This window comes from Anolis sagrei, chromosome 6, assembly GCF_037176765.1.
Source record: "Anolis sagrei isolate rAnoSag1 chromosome 6, rAnoSag1.mat, whole genome shotgun sequence".
Classification (NCBI taxonomy): Eukaryota; Metazoa; Chordata; class Lepidosauria; order Squamata; family Dactyloidae; genus Anolis; species Anolis sagrei.
Window position 1 is genome coordinate 75,581,488 of NC_090026.1, and position 17,832 is coordinate 75,599,319.

At 40.6% G+C, this 17,832-nt stretch overlaps 1 protein-coding gene across 1 annotated transcript in view; it reads right to left on the reverse strand.

The window, feature by feature from the left end:
• The window catches only part of TMC2 (transmembrane channel like 2), a 63,034-nt gene that overhangs the window by 13,444 nt on the left and 31,758 nt on the right, over positions 1-17,832 (reverse strand). Inside the window, exons 12-15 of the mRNA XM_067470202.1 lie at positions 13,872-14,051; positions 13,286-13,438; positions 8,224-8,352; positions 4,402-4,469 (exon numbers count right to left, since the gene is read on the reverse strand). Of these exons, the coding sequence (XP_067326303.1) occupies positions 4,402-4,469; positions 8,224-8,352; positions 13,286-13,438; positions 13,872-14,051 (530 nt within the window). The remainder of the gene's footprint in view (positions 1-4,401; positions 4,470-8,223; positions 8,353-13,285; positions 13,439-13,871; positions 14,052-17,832) is intronic.

The following is a 17,832-nucleotide window of genomic DNA, read 5'->3' on the forward strand; positions in this document are numbered from 1 at the left end:
ATTAACTTGATTATCTGATCAGCCAAAAGCAGGCCCACCATTCCCATTGAAATACTGGTAAGTTTATGTTGGTTAAAACTGTTCGTCATTTTAAATACTGTATTGTTCTTTCATTTTTTTTAAGAAGTTTATTAAATTTTATATAAGATACAGCAAAAGAGTGGGAATAATAAAGTATAGAAAAGTGAAGAAGAGAGAAAAAAGAAAGCATAGACAAAGCCCTAAAATTCATTTTACAAAAATGCAGCCACACAAAAAACAAAAAGGAAAAAGCAAAAAAATAAAAAGAAAAGGAAAAAAGAAAAAGAAAAAAGAAAAAAAGTGACTTCCATTCTATCTTCTTGGGTTGTATTTTTTTGTTACTCAAAAATATTAAATTTTTATTAACATAATAAAATTGTCTCTCTTGTTTTTTATTTTCCCAAATTGACCAGATAGTCATGAAGATTGTCCCAATTCGTTCTATTTATTATCTTGCCTGTATTTTTCTTTAACACAAAAGTCAATTCGTCCATGTCCTTTATTTCTTCGATTTTCTCCACCCATTCTTTCATTTTTTTTGGCAGTACAAATTATATATCTGCAGTGTGCACAGGAATTCGTCCATGTTTTTCTCAAAATATAGTCCCCCCACCCCCCAACAATCGGAGGGACAGTGAACCAAACCTCTGCTTCAAAAGTTTGAGGACCCCTGATCTAGTCATTCCATCAAGTTTAAACAGAAAGAGAGAAGGAAAATCAGCATTTTGCTCCACCAAGCTTTGCCTTTCTCCCAGTTGTCACTTAGCAGCCATTTCATCTGGTTTTAAACCAAAAGCAGGGCCTTTTCATGGGCTCAGGTGTCCCATCAATAATTTTTGGCTCCCTTCCTCTTTGGACCATTTCTTTCACAACACAACTTGGTAAACTGACCACCAACTTTCAAGTGCCTCACAGCCATTCCAGCTGGTTTTATTAAGACTTCCTAACATTAGGAACCGGTGCCTGATTCTTCTTATTCCTTTCCAATTTCTTTTTGTGCAATGTATTTTTAGATTGGAAACCACAGGGAAGCAATAGTCTTCTCTTTATTGATCTGTAAGCTGTTCTGGGAGCACTTCTGGCTGAAGCACACGATACAAATGCTTTACACAAATGAACAAAACATTTGATTACTTTGGCATTATTGAGGAAGAGGGATCTCCAAAGTATACTCATAATTCATAGGATAACTGATCCACAATCTATTGTTTACTATATTTATGTCCAAGGAGCAACATGGGTATAATGTCAAGAGCAACATTTGCTATAATTCACTCAAAAACAAAACTAATACCAAGCATTAATTGTCAGTATCACAACATGTTACTGGGGAAGGAGTTTAACCCTTTTATCCCCCTGCTGTTCTGCTCAAAACATTATTCCTCCATGTCTCCTATTAGTTGTGAGATGGAACAGCAATTGATGTATTTAATTCACATCTAATGTGTCTCAGCCACTGTGGTGCAGTGGTCTTAATATTAGACTCAGGGACCTTCCAAACAGGTTCTATATCCCAGGCTCTGATCCCAGGTTTTCTGCTTTAAACAGGATTATATGAGTCCACCCTGCCAGATAATCCTGGATAAACAGAAAACCTGGGATCAGATCCTGGGATGTAGAGCTTGTCTGGAAGGGACCATAGGACTCATAGAGCCCTTCCACACAACCATATAACTCAGAATATCAAGGTAGATAATCCACAATATCTAGTTTGAACTGGATTATCTGAGTCCACACTGCCATGTAATTCAGTTCAATGTGGATTTTATACAGCTTTGTGGAAGGGGCCCTAAAAACTAAGATTTGTATCACCAGTCAGCCATGGAAGCACACAAGCTGACTTTGGAAAAATAACACTGGATGCATCCAAACTGTAAAATTATTGGGTTGCTGTGAGTTTTCTGGGCTGTATGGCCTTGTTCCAGAAGCATTTCTCCTTATGTTTTGCCCACATCTATGATAGGCATTCTCAGAGGTTGAGAGGTTTGTTGGAATTCCAGACAAGAAGCAATCAGGGTCAGCTAATCACCTCCCAATAAAGGATTCCCCCAGACAGGAAGTAGCCAAGACTTGAAGCTGCAAGACTACTCAATATTAATCAAGGTGATCAATTGCAGCATTCACACTTGCCTCAAACAAGAGTTCTTTCCACAGACGCTCTCTAGAACTGTATTCTAAAAATCCATACAGTTATACCGTATTGGGTGTGGTCCAAGATTGCTGGTTGACCTACATTACCAGCTGTACATAATAATTATCATCATAATGTTTTTCTTCAACACACACACACTTGGTTCTGCTACAACTTATTGTAACATAAACCCTACTTGTCTTATTTACAACAAATCTCACAACCTCTGAAGATGCCTGCCATAGATGTGGGCGAAACATCAGGAGAGAATACTTCTGGAACATGGCCATACAGCCCAGAAAACTCACAGCAACCCAATGATTCTGGACATGAAATTCTTCGACAACACAATGTAGAATTATTGCTCTTTGACACCACTTTAACTATCAGACTTCAATCTTGTGGAATCATGGGAGATATAACTTTACAAGGTCTTTAGCCTTCTCTGCTAAATAGTGCTGGTGCCTCACCAAGCAAGAAATCCCAGAATTCCCTAGCATTGAGCCACGGCAGGTAAAGTGGCACCAAATTGCATTGATTCTTCATTATAGATGCATGCTCAGAGGAAAGTGATGGCCAATTCATTTTGAACAAAACACCCAGAATGAGAAAAGCCCATAATTGATCACAGTATCCTTTGGTCACCTTGCTGGAATGGGATTTGAGGACAGTTTTGCAAAGGACCCCATTTTCACTTATGAACCAGACTGTCCTTTGAGATTTGTTGGGAAGCCTTTCCTCTTTGGTGGGAACACAGAGAGGGCCTTATCAATGGTTGCTCCCAGGCTCTGGAACTCTCAAATTAATTAGGTAAAAGGTAAGGTAAAGGTTTTCCCCTGACATTAAGTCCAGTCATGTCCGACTTTGGGGGTTGGTGCTCATCTCCATTTCTAAGCCGAAGAGCCAGCGTCATCCATAGACACCTTCAAGGGCATGTGACTGGCATGACTGCATGGAGCACTGTTATCTTCCTGCCAGAGCAGTATCTATTGATCTACTCACATTTGCATGTTTTTGAACTGCTAGGTTGGCAGAAGCTGAGGCTGACAGTGGAAGCTCACGTCACTCTCTGGATTCGAACCTGTGACCTTTCGGTCAACAAGCTCAGCAGCTCAGCGGTTTAACCAACTGCTCCATTGGGGGCTCCCAAATTAATTAGATATGTTCCCTATTTTCGTTTCACAGACAAAAACTTTTCTTTTTCAGTAGGCACTTGATGCCTGACTATATAACTGTACCCTGTTAATTGTTGTGCTGGTGTGTACATACTGTAAAATACAGTATCCGGTTTTAATTACAGTTTTTATTGTTGAATTTTAAATTTTGTATATTGTGAATGTTTACTGATATTATTTTTAATGTTTTGTAAGTTGCTATGAACCTCATGTTGGAGGAAAGCCAGAATAGAAAGGAGGAGGAGGAGGGAGGGGAGGAAAAGTTGTTATTGCAATGCAATGCAATGCAATGCAAAAAAAAAAAAAAAAAAAAAAAAAAAAAAAAAAAGAGGGCAGAAAGGAAATTACATTTTTTTGGATGATTAGCATTTCTAAATACTCAACTGAAGTTTTAAGTTTCTGCAATGCTAGAAATTTGAGGAAAGAAAATTTCATTGGGAGAAGGAGAATATATAGGAGCGGGGTGGGTGGTGGGTGGGGGGCGAGCAATTAAATCATTCTGCCCTCTGGCAGTCACACCTCTATCTGAAAGTAAGCCACACCAAACATAACAGAATGCACAGTAAATAATATAGTGAAGGTTAGCAAGGTATTAGAAATAATTTCTTTTCATTATTCAGGAGCGTGTTCTGAAGCTGTTTCCTCTAATACAGGAACTTTAATATAATTTTGAGGATCCCTGGAGTTTCCTGAGAACATATCAAAGATTCCCCATTGAGAAAATCAATATTGGAAGACAAAGTGTTGCTGTCTGATAGCATGCACACAGTCACTTAATTTCCTCTCCCATGTGCAGCCATAGGGGATTTTTTCTGTGTGTGCTGAGGTGCAATCTTTGCTTATAAGGGGTGACAGCGAAACCTACAATCCTTTGTAATAGGCAGAGGTTTCCTAACAGGCTGATTCACATGAAAAGAGTTTTTGCTCTAATTAGCCTTGGTCGAATTTTAGACGATATATCTTGCTGGGCATTAGACAAACCATGACAACAAAAGGCACAGCTGTCCTTTGCAGCTTAGTGCAGCTCTCATTATTTTTGTTAGCCATCTTCTCTATCTGACAAAAATATCTTACCAGATCATTCCTTGGTTAAAAATCAAGCCCAGCACATTACCACTAATGTCGAACTCTGAGTAGGAAGGCTGCAAGAAAAGAGAAAAGAGGACTAAGTGCTAAATATTACTATCAGTCAATAACACAAAGAAAACAAAATCAAGAATTCTAACTTGAAATCACACATTGTTGGAAATAGCAACCTCCACTAGTTACTTGTTATGTATACAATTCAGATTGCTTACTGTATTGTATATGTGTGATTTGGTAAGCAGTTTTCCTTAACTCTATGTTGTGGGAGTGGCTGCAGAAAACGTGACCAGATCTGGGACTATTCAGATCTCAGACTCTGTTTTAGACTTCAATTTGCATCAGAAGCAGTACAGGAGTGGTTCTCAACCTTCCTAATGCCACGACCCCTTAATACAGTTCCTCATGTTTTGGTGACCTCCAACAATAGAATTATTTTTCTTGTTACTTCAGAACTATCATTTTGCTACTGTTGTGAATCGTAATATAAATATCTGATATGCAGGATGTGTTTTCATTCACCGCACGAAATTTGGCACAAATACCCAATATGCCCAAATTTGAATACTGGTGGGGGTTGGGGGGATTGATTTTGTTATTTGGGAGTTGTAGCTGCTGGAATTTATAGTTATCCTACAAATAAAGAGCATTCTGAACTCCACCAACGAGGGAATTGAACCAAACTTGGCACACAGAAAATGCTGGAAAGTTTTGGTGGGCATTGACCTTGAGTTTTGGAGTTGTAGTTCACCTATATCCAGAGAGCACTGTGGAATCAAACAATGATGGATCTGGACCAAACTTGGTACGAACACTCAATATGCCAAATGTGAACATTGGTGGAGTTTGGGGGAAATAGATCTTGACATTGGGAGTTGTTGTTGCTGGAATTTATAGTTCACTTACAATCAAAGAGCATTCTGAACTCCACCAATGATTGAATTGGGCCAAATTTCCAAACAGAACCGCCACGTCTAACAGAAAATACTGTATTTTCTGATGGTCTTTGGTGACCCCTTTGACACCCCCTCGCGACCCACCCAGGGGTCCCGACCCCCAGGTTGAGAAACGCTGCAGTACAGTATGCTTCTAGAAGTCTGTTGAAACATAATGTTTTAGAGCAGTGGTTCTTAACCTGTGGGCCGCAGTTCACCAGTGGGCAACAAGGACAAAAATCTGGTCCGTGAGCTTCCTTCCTCTTTATTTTATTTTATTTCCTCTCCTTTCGTGCCACCTGCCACTCCTTCTCTGTTGCTGACCATGGCAAGTGTTCTGTATCAGAAACTAGAGCTGATGTGGTCTATCCAATGCAATTTTCTGAATCAGCACCACAAACAGAATCTAAAGTTGGCCAAAAACTGATTTGTAACCCTTTTGTTACTAATGTTGGAGAGTGGTCCCTGGTCAAAGTGATCCCTGGTCAAGTGGTCGGTCACTGGTCAAAAAAAGATTGAGAACCACTGCTTTAGAGACTCTATTAGACCAAACTTATCAACATGGCTGATGCTTTTTTTTTTTTAAGTAGGGATAACAAAAGTAATATCCAGTGCATTATCTCTCCTGTGCTTACAGCTCTGGTATTCATTCTCATGACACATTTAATGTTATCTGAAATGGTGTGAGTATTGCGTTTTTCTTATTTTCTCCATTGTGAAAACAAGGTAGGAAAAACAATGAAGAGAATGTAACATAGAGTGGATGGAGTAGAGTGTTCAGTGATTTGCAAAGAGGCAATTTGGACAGTAAAATAGCTTATCCTCAGAAGGAACAGAGATGTTATAAGTGCACCCCTATTTTCATCAGTAAAATGCTGGCAGTTACAAAGCCTCCCAAGCATCAAGCTGGATTTTTTTATTACAGCATCTTTTTTTGATATCTTGTGTGCCAAGGATCAAATTCCAAATTGGTATGGAAGGCTAATTTCTGAAAGTGGGTGAAGCCAAAGGGCAAGAGATAGGATCAAAGCATTGTACTCATGTCTACTTAGGAATATTCTCTTGAGAAATAATTTTGAGAATGCAAGGCATAGAACAGTGGTTCCCAACCTTTTTTTTGACCAGGGACCACTTTGACCAGGGACTATGCGCCAACATTAGTACCAAAAGGGTTACGAATCAGGTTTTGGTCAACGTTAGATTCGGTTTGGTTATTTGGGGTACTGATTCAGAAAATAGCATTGGATAGACCACATCAACTCTAGTGTCATGAATGAGTTTTCAATAACTTTAAAGCATAGGTTCTTTTTATTGCAATTTCCAGTGTGAGAGTGTATATCAGATTACAGAAAAACATTTAGACATACAGACATACAGATTCTGTGCAACTACACTGGATTTACAATTACATTGGTGAGCAAACAAACAGAGGGGAATTACATTTTCACTCAACATTCACACACATGTGCGCATTCATCCACATGCATCCAAAATATTACCATATCATTTTCTCCCTCCTTGGAGAAGCACCTGTTAGGCCAGACCCTGCTTTCCTGCAGCCTTTCAATGCATAGTTCCATAACTTACATAATGCCATAACTTCAAAACGCTGAAATAACAAAACTTCTTTCCCTAAGAATAATGCCAAGGATCAGATCTCTGTTTTCCATACAGCAGAACCTGACTCCCTGCACAAAATCGAAGACTCCAAAAGTGCACTTCTTCCTCTTCCCTTGAGAAAGAAGGCCAAGTGACCAGACTGTTTCTGTGCAAATCTGCCACTCTCCATATGTACACTATCTCTCTCCTTCCCATGGAGCAGAGCATGGCGCGTGGAACAGACTCCTCAGGTCTGCCACACTTTGAGCATTTTTAGACTGAGTCTTTTATAGGAATATTCTGCTGATGTAGTCCCAAAGTTGTAAATTAATGATAGACGTCTTCCATCCTGGCTCTATCTCAGTTTTCTAGCCAGATGTTGATCTTCTTGATTGGTGTTGACTTCTTTCTTAACATTGTAAACATTTCTGTTATCACTGTCCCAATTCTTATAAGAGTTTACTTTTCACTTCTTATTAGCAGGTTTTAATCACAGTCCAGAAAGCAGGTAGTTAGTTATTGCAGGCCTTAATATTTTACTGGTGTTTCCAAAATTATTAACTCCATCCATACATCTTCCATTCTTCCATTCATTCCCACACATATTAAATTCACATTTATCAAATTTGCACATCGAATTTCTTACTACACTAGTTTCTGATACAGAACATATGGCATCCAGTAGTTGCCATCTGCTCAGCCACAGAGAACCATATTTAATAAACCTCAGCACTATATGAGGATTTTATGAGACCAGTCACTCTTGTTACAGTGGTGAGGCTATAGACCATACTTTAGTTCTTGTGGACCACTGGTGGTCCACAGACCACAGGTTGTGAACCACTGCCATAGAACAATCCTATGCATATTTGCTCAGGAACTGCAGAAGTGCAGTTTATTTTTCTTCAGTAATTTCCCAGGTTGGAAAGCTCAGGAACAGGTCAGTGTATCCAGAGTTGTGGTATAGATCTTATGGGGCATGAAATATTTATAAGCCTTGTCTTTTGTGAGCCATTAGGCTATCCTTTGCTTAAGGAGGGGTGGAAATCATATAGCCCTCCAAATGTTAATGGACCACAAAGTCCTAGCCACTACAGCCTATAATGTAGAATACTGGGAGCTGTAGTCCAATAGCATTTGGAGAGCTCTATCATTCTTATCTTAGGTTATAGGAGAGGAAATGCAAAGTGTCTGTATTGGATAAGATCTGAATTCCCTGTGACTTTGGAGTAGATTTGTTATCTAAACAAAATATTTCACACATAGATCATTTACTTACAAAGCCAGCTTCTAGGTCCCAACACCAGCAATAGTTTACAAATCTGACAAAGCAAGCTCTGAGGAAGTCCCCCACAAGTATTGTTACAAACGTCACCAATATATCAGACACAGTGAGCCTCACGAATTCCTGCAGCAGAACAAAATAAAACAGCAAAAATAAGGAGAGACATTTAGCTGGTATCATTTAGTGTTTATATTTCAAGACTTTCTCACCTGTATTTGGACAACACTGCCAGTCTTTGGATGGCACTGATTGGAAAATATCTTTTTTTTTTTGGCAAGTTATGTATAAATGTTTTTGGCTATTTTGTACTGCAGATATTCCACCACGTGAGCGCCAGCTTATAGCCTGAAGTAGTATACCTGCACACAGACTTATCTTAACAGAGTAAAGCCTGACCAAGGGCTTCTCCCTCCCTCGCTCTCCAACAGTTCTTTTTCATTTAAAAAGAATGAATTGAGACATACTGTATTTTTTTTACTATTATCTGTGCAGTCTGGGGCTGCTGGGAATTGAAGTTTAACATATGGAAGCCCCCACATCAATCTCCTTGAATCTAGAATTTATAAACAGTGTTGAATACTCTACTGGGAAAATCTTTAACAGGAGGAAGGTAATGCGTGATCAAGGTGGGAGTGCTTCAGGATCTTGAATTAGCCTTAAATCCCTCCTCCCGAAATCAGCTTTTCCTCTTATCAGTCAACTTTTACTTTATTCGAAAGTTGAACTACACCAATGTTCTTTTGGAACCACACTTTTTGTGTATAAGGAAAGTCCTGTTTGTTTCAGAGATAGGTAAAGGTAAAGGTTTCCCCCTGGCATTAAGTCCAGACTCTGCGGGTTGGTGCTCATCTCCATTTCTAAGCCGAAGAGCCAGCATTGTCAGTAGACACCTCCAAGGTCATGTGGCCGGCATGACTACACGGAGCGCTGTTACCTTCCCGCCAGAGCGGTACTTATTGATCTACTCACATTTGCATGTTTTTGAACTGCTAGGTTGGCAGAAGCTGGGGCTGACAGTGGAAGCTCATACCCCTCTCCAGATTTGAACTTGCAACCTTTCGATCAACAAGCTGAGCAGCTCAGCAGTTTAACCCACTGTGCCACCGAGGGCTCCTGTTTCAGGGATATTGTATGTAAATCCAGGACTGCTCTGTTATTGCTTAGAGATGCAATTGCAGGTAGCTCTTGCTGTTCATTCCAGCTTTGACCACTAGAGGTCTTCTGTGGTTTAGTTTCAGAGGCCACCTTAGAAATCTTTGCTCTTTGTCTAGCCATATAGGCAGAAATATGGAATTTTTAAATACAGGCAATCCCTGAGTTACAAGCATCTGAGAGCCCTTCCACACTGCCATATAACCCAGAATATCAAGGCAGAAAATGCCACAATATCAGCTTTGAACTGGGTTATCCGAGTCCACACTGTCATATATTCCAGTTCAAAGTAGAAAATGTGGGATTTTATTCAGCAGTGTGGAAGGGGCCTGGCTTATAAATGGCTCATAGTAAAGAATGAGGGTGAGATGGTAGGAAGTGGGAGAAATCTACTCCGAGGAAGAAATTGTCTCCTAAAAGAGTTATCACAGGGGAAAGGTGTCTCCACTGTAACTTTATCATCAATTCTTGTTTCCACATAAACCCACACTTCACAAAATCCAATTATCACAGGGACAGAAAGTGAGATGAAATCTGAAGAGGGGCACAGACTCAAAATAACCACTAACGGGGCATTAAACTTTTCCTCTGCTGTCCAAAGCTATATATACCTGGCTGTAGTTGTACTTAAAAATGTACCAGTTTGCTGCTGTCCAGTGGCATTCTTGTAATGCCGAATAGAGATTAGAGTGATAGAATAATAGAGTTGGAAGAAACCACATGGGCCATCTAGTCCAACGTCCTGCCATACATGAAAAGTACAATCAAAGTACCCCTGACAGATGGCCATCCAGCGTCTGTTTAAAAGCCTCCGAGGAAGGAGCTTCCACCACACTCTGAGGCAGAGAGTTCCACTGTTGAACAGCTGTTACAGTCAGGAAGTTCTTCCTAATGTTCAATCTCCTTTCCTTTAAATTGAACCCATGGCTCTGAGTTCTAGTCTCCAGGGCAGCAGAAAACAAGTCTGCTCCCTCTTTCCTTATGACAAGCATTTCAAATATTTATGCATGGCTATCATGGCTCTTTTCTACCTTCTCTTCTATAGGCTAAATTTCCTCAGATCTTTAAACCACTCCTCATAGGGCATGGTCTCCAGACTTTGATCATTTTAGTTGCCATCTTTTGGACACGTTCCAGCTTTTCAATATCTCTCTTGAACTGCGGTACCCAGAATTGTACACAGTATTCCAGGTGAGTTCTGACTAAAGCAGAATAGAGAGGCACCATGATTTCCCTTGATCTAGACCAGGGGTCCTCAAATATTTTAAACAGCGGGCCAGGTCACAGTCCCTCAAACTGCTTGCGGGCCAGATTATAATTTGAAAAAAGCATTAATGAATTCCTATGCACACTGCACATATCTTATTTGTAGTTCAAAAACACTTAAAAACAATATAATAATTAAAATGAAGAACAATTTTAACACATATAAACTTATTAGTATTTCAGTAGGAAGTGTGGGCCTTCTTTTGACTGATGAGATAGGATTGTAGTTGTTGTTGTGAGCTTTCAAGTCGTTTCAGACTTAGGTTGACCCTGAGCGAGGGTCGGGTAAATGACCTTGGAGGGCTGTATCTGGCCCTCGGGCCTTAGTTTGAGGACACCTGATCTAGACACTATACTCCTTTTGATGCAGTCCAAAATCCCATTGGCTTTCTGACAGTTCTGCTACTATGTGCCAATTTGCTAAATACATTCTATGACTCCCTTTGTCTAAGTCTAAAACACATGACCTCAGCGCTGCAGATGGATCTTGATTATTCACTTTAATATTGATTAGGATTGTCTGCGCACCCTTCTCTTTCTTTGAAAACGTTATCCTAGTTTACCCTATTTTGTTCATGCCCAGCATTTTAAATTTTAAATTTTAATTATTACATTTGGCCCGGCCATAGGTTTTTAAATGCTGTATGTTATTGCTTATTGTGTATTTTTGTTTTTGAGTTTTATTTTAACTGTTTGTATTGATTATTTGTTATCGTCTTTGTTTATTGATGTGCTGTGGGCTTGGCCTCATGTAAGCTGCACCAAGTCCCTTGGGGAGATGGTAGCGGGGTACAAATAAAGATTATTATTATTATTATTATTATTATTATTATTATTATTATTATTATTCCATATGTATTCCCAAAAGCTGACAGGTCTCCCTGAAACATTTTCACGGCCCAACAGTTCTGTTAAGGCTGCTGGAGGAAACCTCCTGTTTTCCAAGACTGCTATTGTTTGATAAGTAAACATCTCAATTGCTAGAAAAATGGGAGGACACTGAGATGGTTATGGGGGGACAGCTTGCTTTTGTGTTTGCTGAAACAGGAGTGCCTTTGCTGAAGTGTGTACCTATACACAAATGCCAAGAATGTTGTGAGGAGGGAAGTGTAGGCATGTTTATATGCGTGTGCATTTATGTATAGGTTTACACTTACACACATATACCAACAATACTAGATGAAGTCTTGGACAGCAGCAATTCAATCTAAAGTTAACTAGCAGCACCACCACTGCCTACAGGTTCATATTTCACTGGTAGTATGCAATGACTCGTGTGGTTTGATTTGGATTTGGAGACGGTTTCAATTATTTATTCTTACAGACTTGCCTTGTTTTTGTGCCTGGACACTTGACCTGGTAAATAAAGAACCTTGATGGAATCACTGAGTCTTTCAGGGCCTTTAAAATGATACTCCTGCATAGGACAAGGAGCACTTTCAGCTAGCCAGCCTATCTAGATGCGTGTATGTATTGTTTCAGCACATCTGACAAGACTCATGTGTGTATATATGTTATATGGACCTGTTTTGTTACGTGGACTTGGGCAGAGAAGGATTCGCTGACAACATTTCAGTGGTTGCATCCCATAACTTCCTCTGGTATGTGAGTGTGAATCATGCAAAAATGTTTTATAGATGTACATTAATGACACGAATTTCTTATGAACTATCTAGGACCCTAAGATCTTCTGGGGAGGCCCTGCTCTTGGTCTTGCCTTCTTCACAAATTCAGTTGGTGGGAACGGGAAACAGGGCCTTCTCAGCAGTGGCCTCTCAGCTGTGGAACATTAGGGACATTAGATTGGCCCCCACCCTCTTAACATTTTGCAAAAAAGTTAAAACCTGGCTTTTTGAGTAAGCTTTCCCAAATACAGTGTAGCAGACAAACTCTGATCTTCGGAATGCCTGGACAACACGATTGGCTAATGATTTTAGTAATGAAACACTGAGGATCTATACTTTTATTGGTTTTATTATTTTATTGAATGTTACTTATGGTAAATATTTTAATTGTTTTTATGTTATTGCGGGCATCGAATTGTGCCATTTGTAAACTGCCCTGAGTCACCCTCGGGCTGAGAATGGCGGTATATAAATATGGTAAACAAACAAACAAACAAACAAACAATTTGCTTATGATGCACTACTGCCAAAGTCCCAAGATCACTTACATCCGTGGTTCTCAACCTGTGGGTCTCCAGGTATTTTGGCTTACAACTCCCAGAAATCCCAGCCAGTTTACCAGCTGTTAGGCCAAAGTTGAAGGCCAAAACATCTGGGGACCCACAGGTTGAGAACCACTGACTTACATGTACACAGAGTTCATGTAGGGGCTCTGAAGGCATACCCAATAACACTGTATGTGTATATGCTTGAAATGTTCTCCTTGATTTCTCTTCTGGAATCATGGACAGTGACAAAGGGGAAAAATGCTACCAGCAACACTTAATTATACATGTGAAGCCCTTAATCTTTTTAGGATGTTAAGGGAAGTGCACTAAGCTCTGTGAGATTAAGCTCAAAATGAAACATAAGAGTGAGGGCTACATACGCTAGTTCATTTTCACTGATGGTGTCTCTGATTAAACAAAATTCACCTGTGACACTATAGAAAAGGATCTCTTTTGAGCGCTTACTATTCCCACAGTTGTTTCCCAGCAAGGTCCTCGTGGTACATCTGCTGGATCCATGGGAGGTGGAGTAGCAGCACTTCCATTTCCTGCAGTTACATTGTGGTATGTGAGGAAGGTCCAGTGTGTGATGTTCCTTATCACACCTTCTTCAGTCAACTGTGATGGAACAGACGTTAGTGTTACAGTAATGGACTATGACTTTGGTTTGAATACCTGCTCAGCCACGTAAGCCCATTGGGAAGCCTTGGGCAAGTCATACTTGCTCAACCTCAAAGGAAACACAAACATTTAATCTCTGTTTACACAGCCTGACACCAATTTAACTGCCATGGTTCAATCCTGTGGGATTATGAGGGTTGTAGTGTTACAAGGTCTTTAGCCTTCACTGACAAACAGTGCTGGTTCCCCAACAAACTAAAATTCTTATGATTCTATAGCATTCAGCCATGACAGTTGAAGTCATGTCAAACTACATGAATTCTACAGTTGATGAACCCTCTGACTCTGGTACAAAAATTTCTATTTTAAAAGTATTGTCTAGGAAGACAATACTAATTGAGATATACCTATACTCCTTTCTGCTTCCTACCTTTTCCTTGACATCGTCCATTAAAGCCAACAAGAAAGTATATAGGTTCCCAAGAAAAAGAGCAAAAATACGTCCTAATTGCCATTTTAGTCCAATGCGTGGATGGTAGTCTTCTAAGGCAGCAATGGTTTCAAACAGGGGAGGGCAAAACATTCCAAGCAAGGACATCACAATTTCAACCTGCCAATAGAAGAAAACATCTGTCAAAGATGAGCGCACATTTATTTGCTGACATAAAATCTTGAGAAAGTTTCACAAAGGCAGATCACTACAGAACGTATAATGTTAGGCATGAATGTTAAACATATGGTGCAGAAGCATACCTGGTGCGTAGAAATGATGCACCAGGAGAGCGGGGGGGGGGGGGGATGTAATTTTCCTCCTCCCCCCCTCCCGCTCTCCTGCCGCGTCATTTCTACATGCCAGGAGAGCTGGCCGAAGCCTGTAATGGAGGACAGGTAAGTTTTCATTACTTTTGTAAGGGGCCTGGGGGCTTCAGGGGAGGGGGTGGGTATTCCCACAGTTTACTGGGCTTATTTATCCTGCTCAACTTGGAAATACTGTCAAGACTGCAGTATTCTGCAGTCCAGAACTGGAAATAGTGGGTTTATCGGCGTGGAATAAGCCCACTATCTAATTAATTTGCTACAAACCAGGGTTTTCCTGGTTTGTAGCAAATTAATGTGGGACTGCCCAGAACGTTGTCTGGACAGCCCCTCCTTTATTACAGTAGATACTGCAATAAAGGTACTGTCTGGACGGGCCCACACACACATTTACAAACTTGTATACATATCCTCATACTATTGTAACTGCAGCACCTTAGACCTGTTCAGACATTACTTACATACAGTAAGCTCACCACTTGTGTGACGGTTATGAGTACAGGACCTCTTGAAATAAAAAAAATACTGAATAAAAAAAGCTATTTTAACCGAAAAAGCTATTTTAACCTCTTTCTGGAAATATCAACTTGCATTAGAAGTCTCTTGCTTCATTTTAGATTGCATCATTACAGTCTTTTAAAGGCAAAGGTTATATAATGTATTGTCGAAAGCTTTCATGGCCAGAATCACTGGATTATTGTAGGTTTTTTCGGGCTATATGGGCATGTTCTAGAGGCATTCTCTCCTGACGTTTTGCCTGCATCTATGGCAAGCATCCTCAGAGGTAGTGAGGTCTGTTGGAACTAGGAAAATGGGTTTATATATCTGTGGAATGACCAGGGTGGGACAAAGATATCTTGTCTGTTGGCGCTAGGTGTGAATGTTTCAACTGACCACCTTGATTAGCATTTGATGGCCTGGCAGTGCCTGGGGCAATCTTTTATTGAGAGGTGATTAGATGTCCTTGATTGTATCCTCTCTGTTGTTTTGCTGTTGTAATTTTAGAGTTTTTTAATACTGGTAGCCAGATTTTGCCTTTCATGTTCCTTGATTCGTGTTTGGGCACTGCGTTTGGTGATCCTTATGTAGACTTGTCCATGGCTGCATGGTGTACGGTAGACTCCTGCAGAAGTGAGAGGATCCCTCTTGTCCTTTGAATGAAGGAACATGAAAGGCACTGCAGACTACTTCAACCAGAGAAGTCAGCCATAGCAGAGCACCTGATGAACCAACCTGGACACAGCATATTATTTGAGAACACAGAAATGCTGGACCACTCTCACAACCACCATGTCAGACTACACAGAGAAGCCATTGAAATCCACAAGAATGTGGACAATGTCAACAGAAAGGAAGAAACCATGAAAATGAACAAAATCTGGCTACCAGTATTTAAAAACTCTAAAATTACAACAGCAAAACAACAGAGAGGAAGCAAACAAGGACATCTAATCACCTCTCAACAAAAGATTGCCCCAGGCACTGCCAGGCCATCAAATGCTAATCAAGGTGGTCAGTTGAAACATTCACACCTAGCTCCAACAGACAAGAGTCGTTTGTCCCTTTCTGTGACTCTTATGAGGAAAGTGACAGGTCTGAAAATAAGAATTTCCTGTTTGTTTGGAGATCCTTCCTAATTCTGGCATCTTTTTGTATGTTGATGTTTGTTTAAATTTTAAGTATTTAAGTAATTATTCATGAAAGTTATTTCTTCCCACACACAGAAATAACAACTGAAGGCTGAACAACATGGAGAGGAAAGCAGATTGAGCAAGAAAGGCTTATAGCAGAAAGTCTGCCAAATCTAAAAATATCCACAAGATATAATGGGAGCAGGGGAAGAGATTGACAATATCCTTGGTGGTCAATAAACCGAAACTGCTTAGGCAGGCTTGGAGACAGACACAGTGTAAGCAACAATGTGTGACAGAGACTGTGCCTGATATGAAGCTAGTAAGCATGGGAGAGAGAGAGAGAGGAGGATTTAAAATTGTCATCTCTCAGCACTAGACATTGATGAGGTGAGCGGTTTCAAAAAGGGAGTGGAAACTGACAGCACCTTGAGAGCAAGTGCTACCTTGAGGCACAACGATTTACGCATGAAATGGAAGAAATGATTAGGGAAAAGGACAGTTATATAAAATGGGGATGCCAAGGGAGGCACTGCCAGATTATGAGGCTGTAAAAGAACTGGAGCTTATTCAGACATGCAGGTGACAACTTTGCCATTTCAATAGTTGCCACTATTTTAAAAGTTTTGGATCATATTTTGGATCATAGTTTTGGATCATATTTTGGGTGGTTTGTGTTAACCGGTCTGGCGTAGAGGTATTTATTTTATTTCTTTATCGTGTCAGGAGCAACCAGACAGTTGTATTACATTTTTAACAAAACAAACAAACAAACAGACAAAACACAAAGTTTGCAAGCTTGGTAGTTGATTAAATGTCCTTTGACTAGTAGCTGGTCACTTGGAGTGCCTCTGGTGTTGCCGCAAGGAGGTCCTCCATTGTGCATGTAGCAGGGCTCAGGTTGCATTGCAGCAGGTGGTCTGTAGTTTGCTCTTCTCTACACTCGCATGTCGTGGATTCCACTTTGTAGCCCCATTTCTTAAGGTTGGCTCTGCATCTCATGGTGCCAGAGCGCAGTCTGTTCAGCGCCTTCCAAGTCGCCCAGTTTTCTGTGTGCCCAGGGGGGGAATCTCTCATTTGGTATCAGCCATTGATTGAGTTTCTGGGTTTGAGCCTGCCACTTTTGGACTCTTGCTTGCTGGGGTGTTCCAGTGAGTGTCTCTGTAGATCTTAGAAAACTATTTCTTGATTTAAGTCATTGACGTGTTGGCTGATGCCCAAACAAGGGATGAGCTGGAGGTGTCACTGCCTTGGTCCTTTCACTATTGGCTGCTACTTCCCGGGGGATGTCAAGTGGTGCAATACCGGCAAGACAGTGTAATTTCTCCAGTGGTGTAGGGCGCAGACACCCCGTGATAGTGCGGCATGTCTCATTGAGAGCCACATCCACTGTTTTAGCGTGGTGAGATGTATTCCACACTGGGCATACATACTCAGCAGCAGAGTAGCATAGTGCAAGGGCAGATGTCTTCACTGTGTCTGGTTGTGATCCTCAGGTTGTGCCAGTCAGCTTTCGTATGATATTGTTTCTAGCGCCCACTTTTTGCTTGATATTCAGGCAGTGCTTCTTGTAGGTCAGAGCACGGTCCAGAGTGACTCCCAGGTATTTGGGTGTGCTGCAATGCTCCAGTGGGATTCCTTCCCAGGTAATCCTCAGAGCTCGGGATGCTTGTCTGTTCTTAAGGTGAAAAGCACATGTCTGTGTTTTAGATGGATTAGGGATCAGCTGGTTTTCCCTGTAGTAGGCGGTAAGGGCACCTAGAGCTTCGGAAAGCTTCTGTTCTACCATCTCAAAGCTCCCTGCTTGAGCAGTAATGGCATGATCATCAGCATAGATGAAGCTCTTTGTAATTTTAGAGTTTTTTAAATATTGGTAGCCATATTTTGTTCATTTTCATGGTTTCCTCCTTTCTGTTGAAATTGTCCACATGCTTATGGATTTCA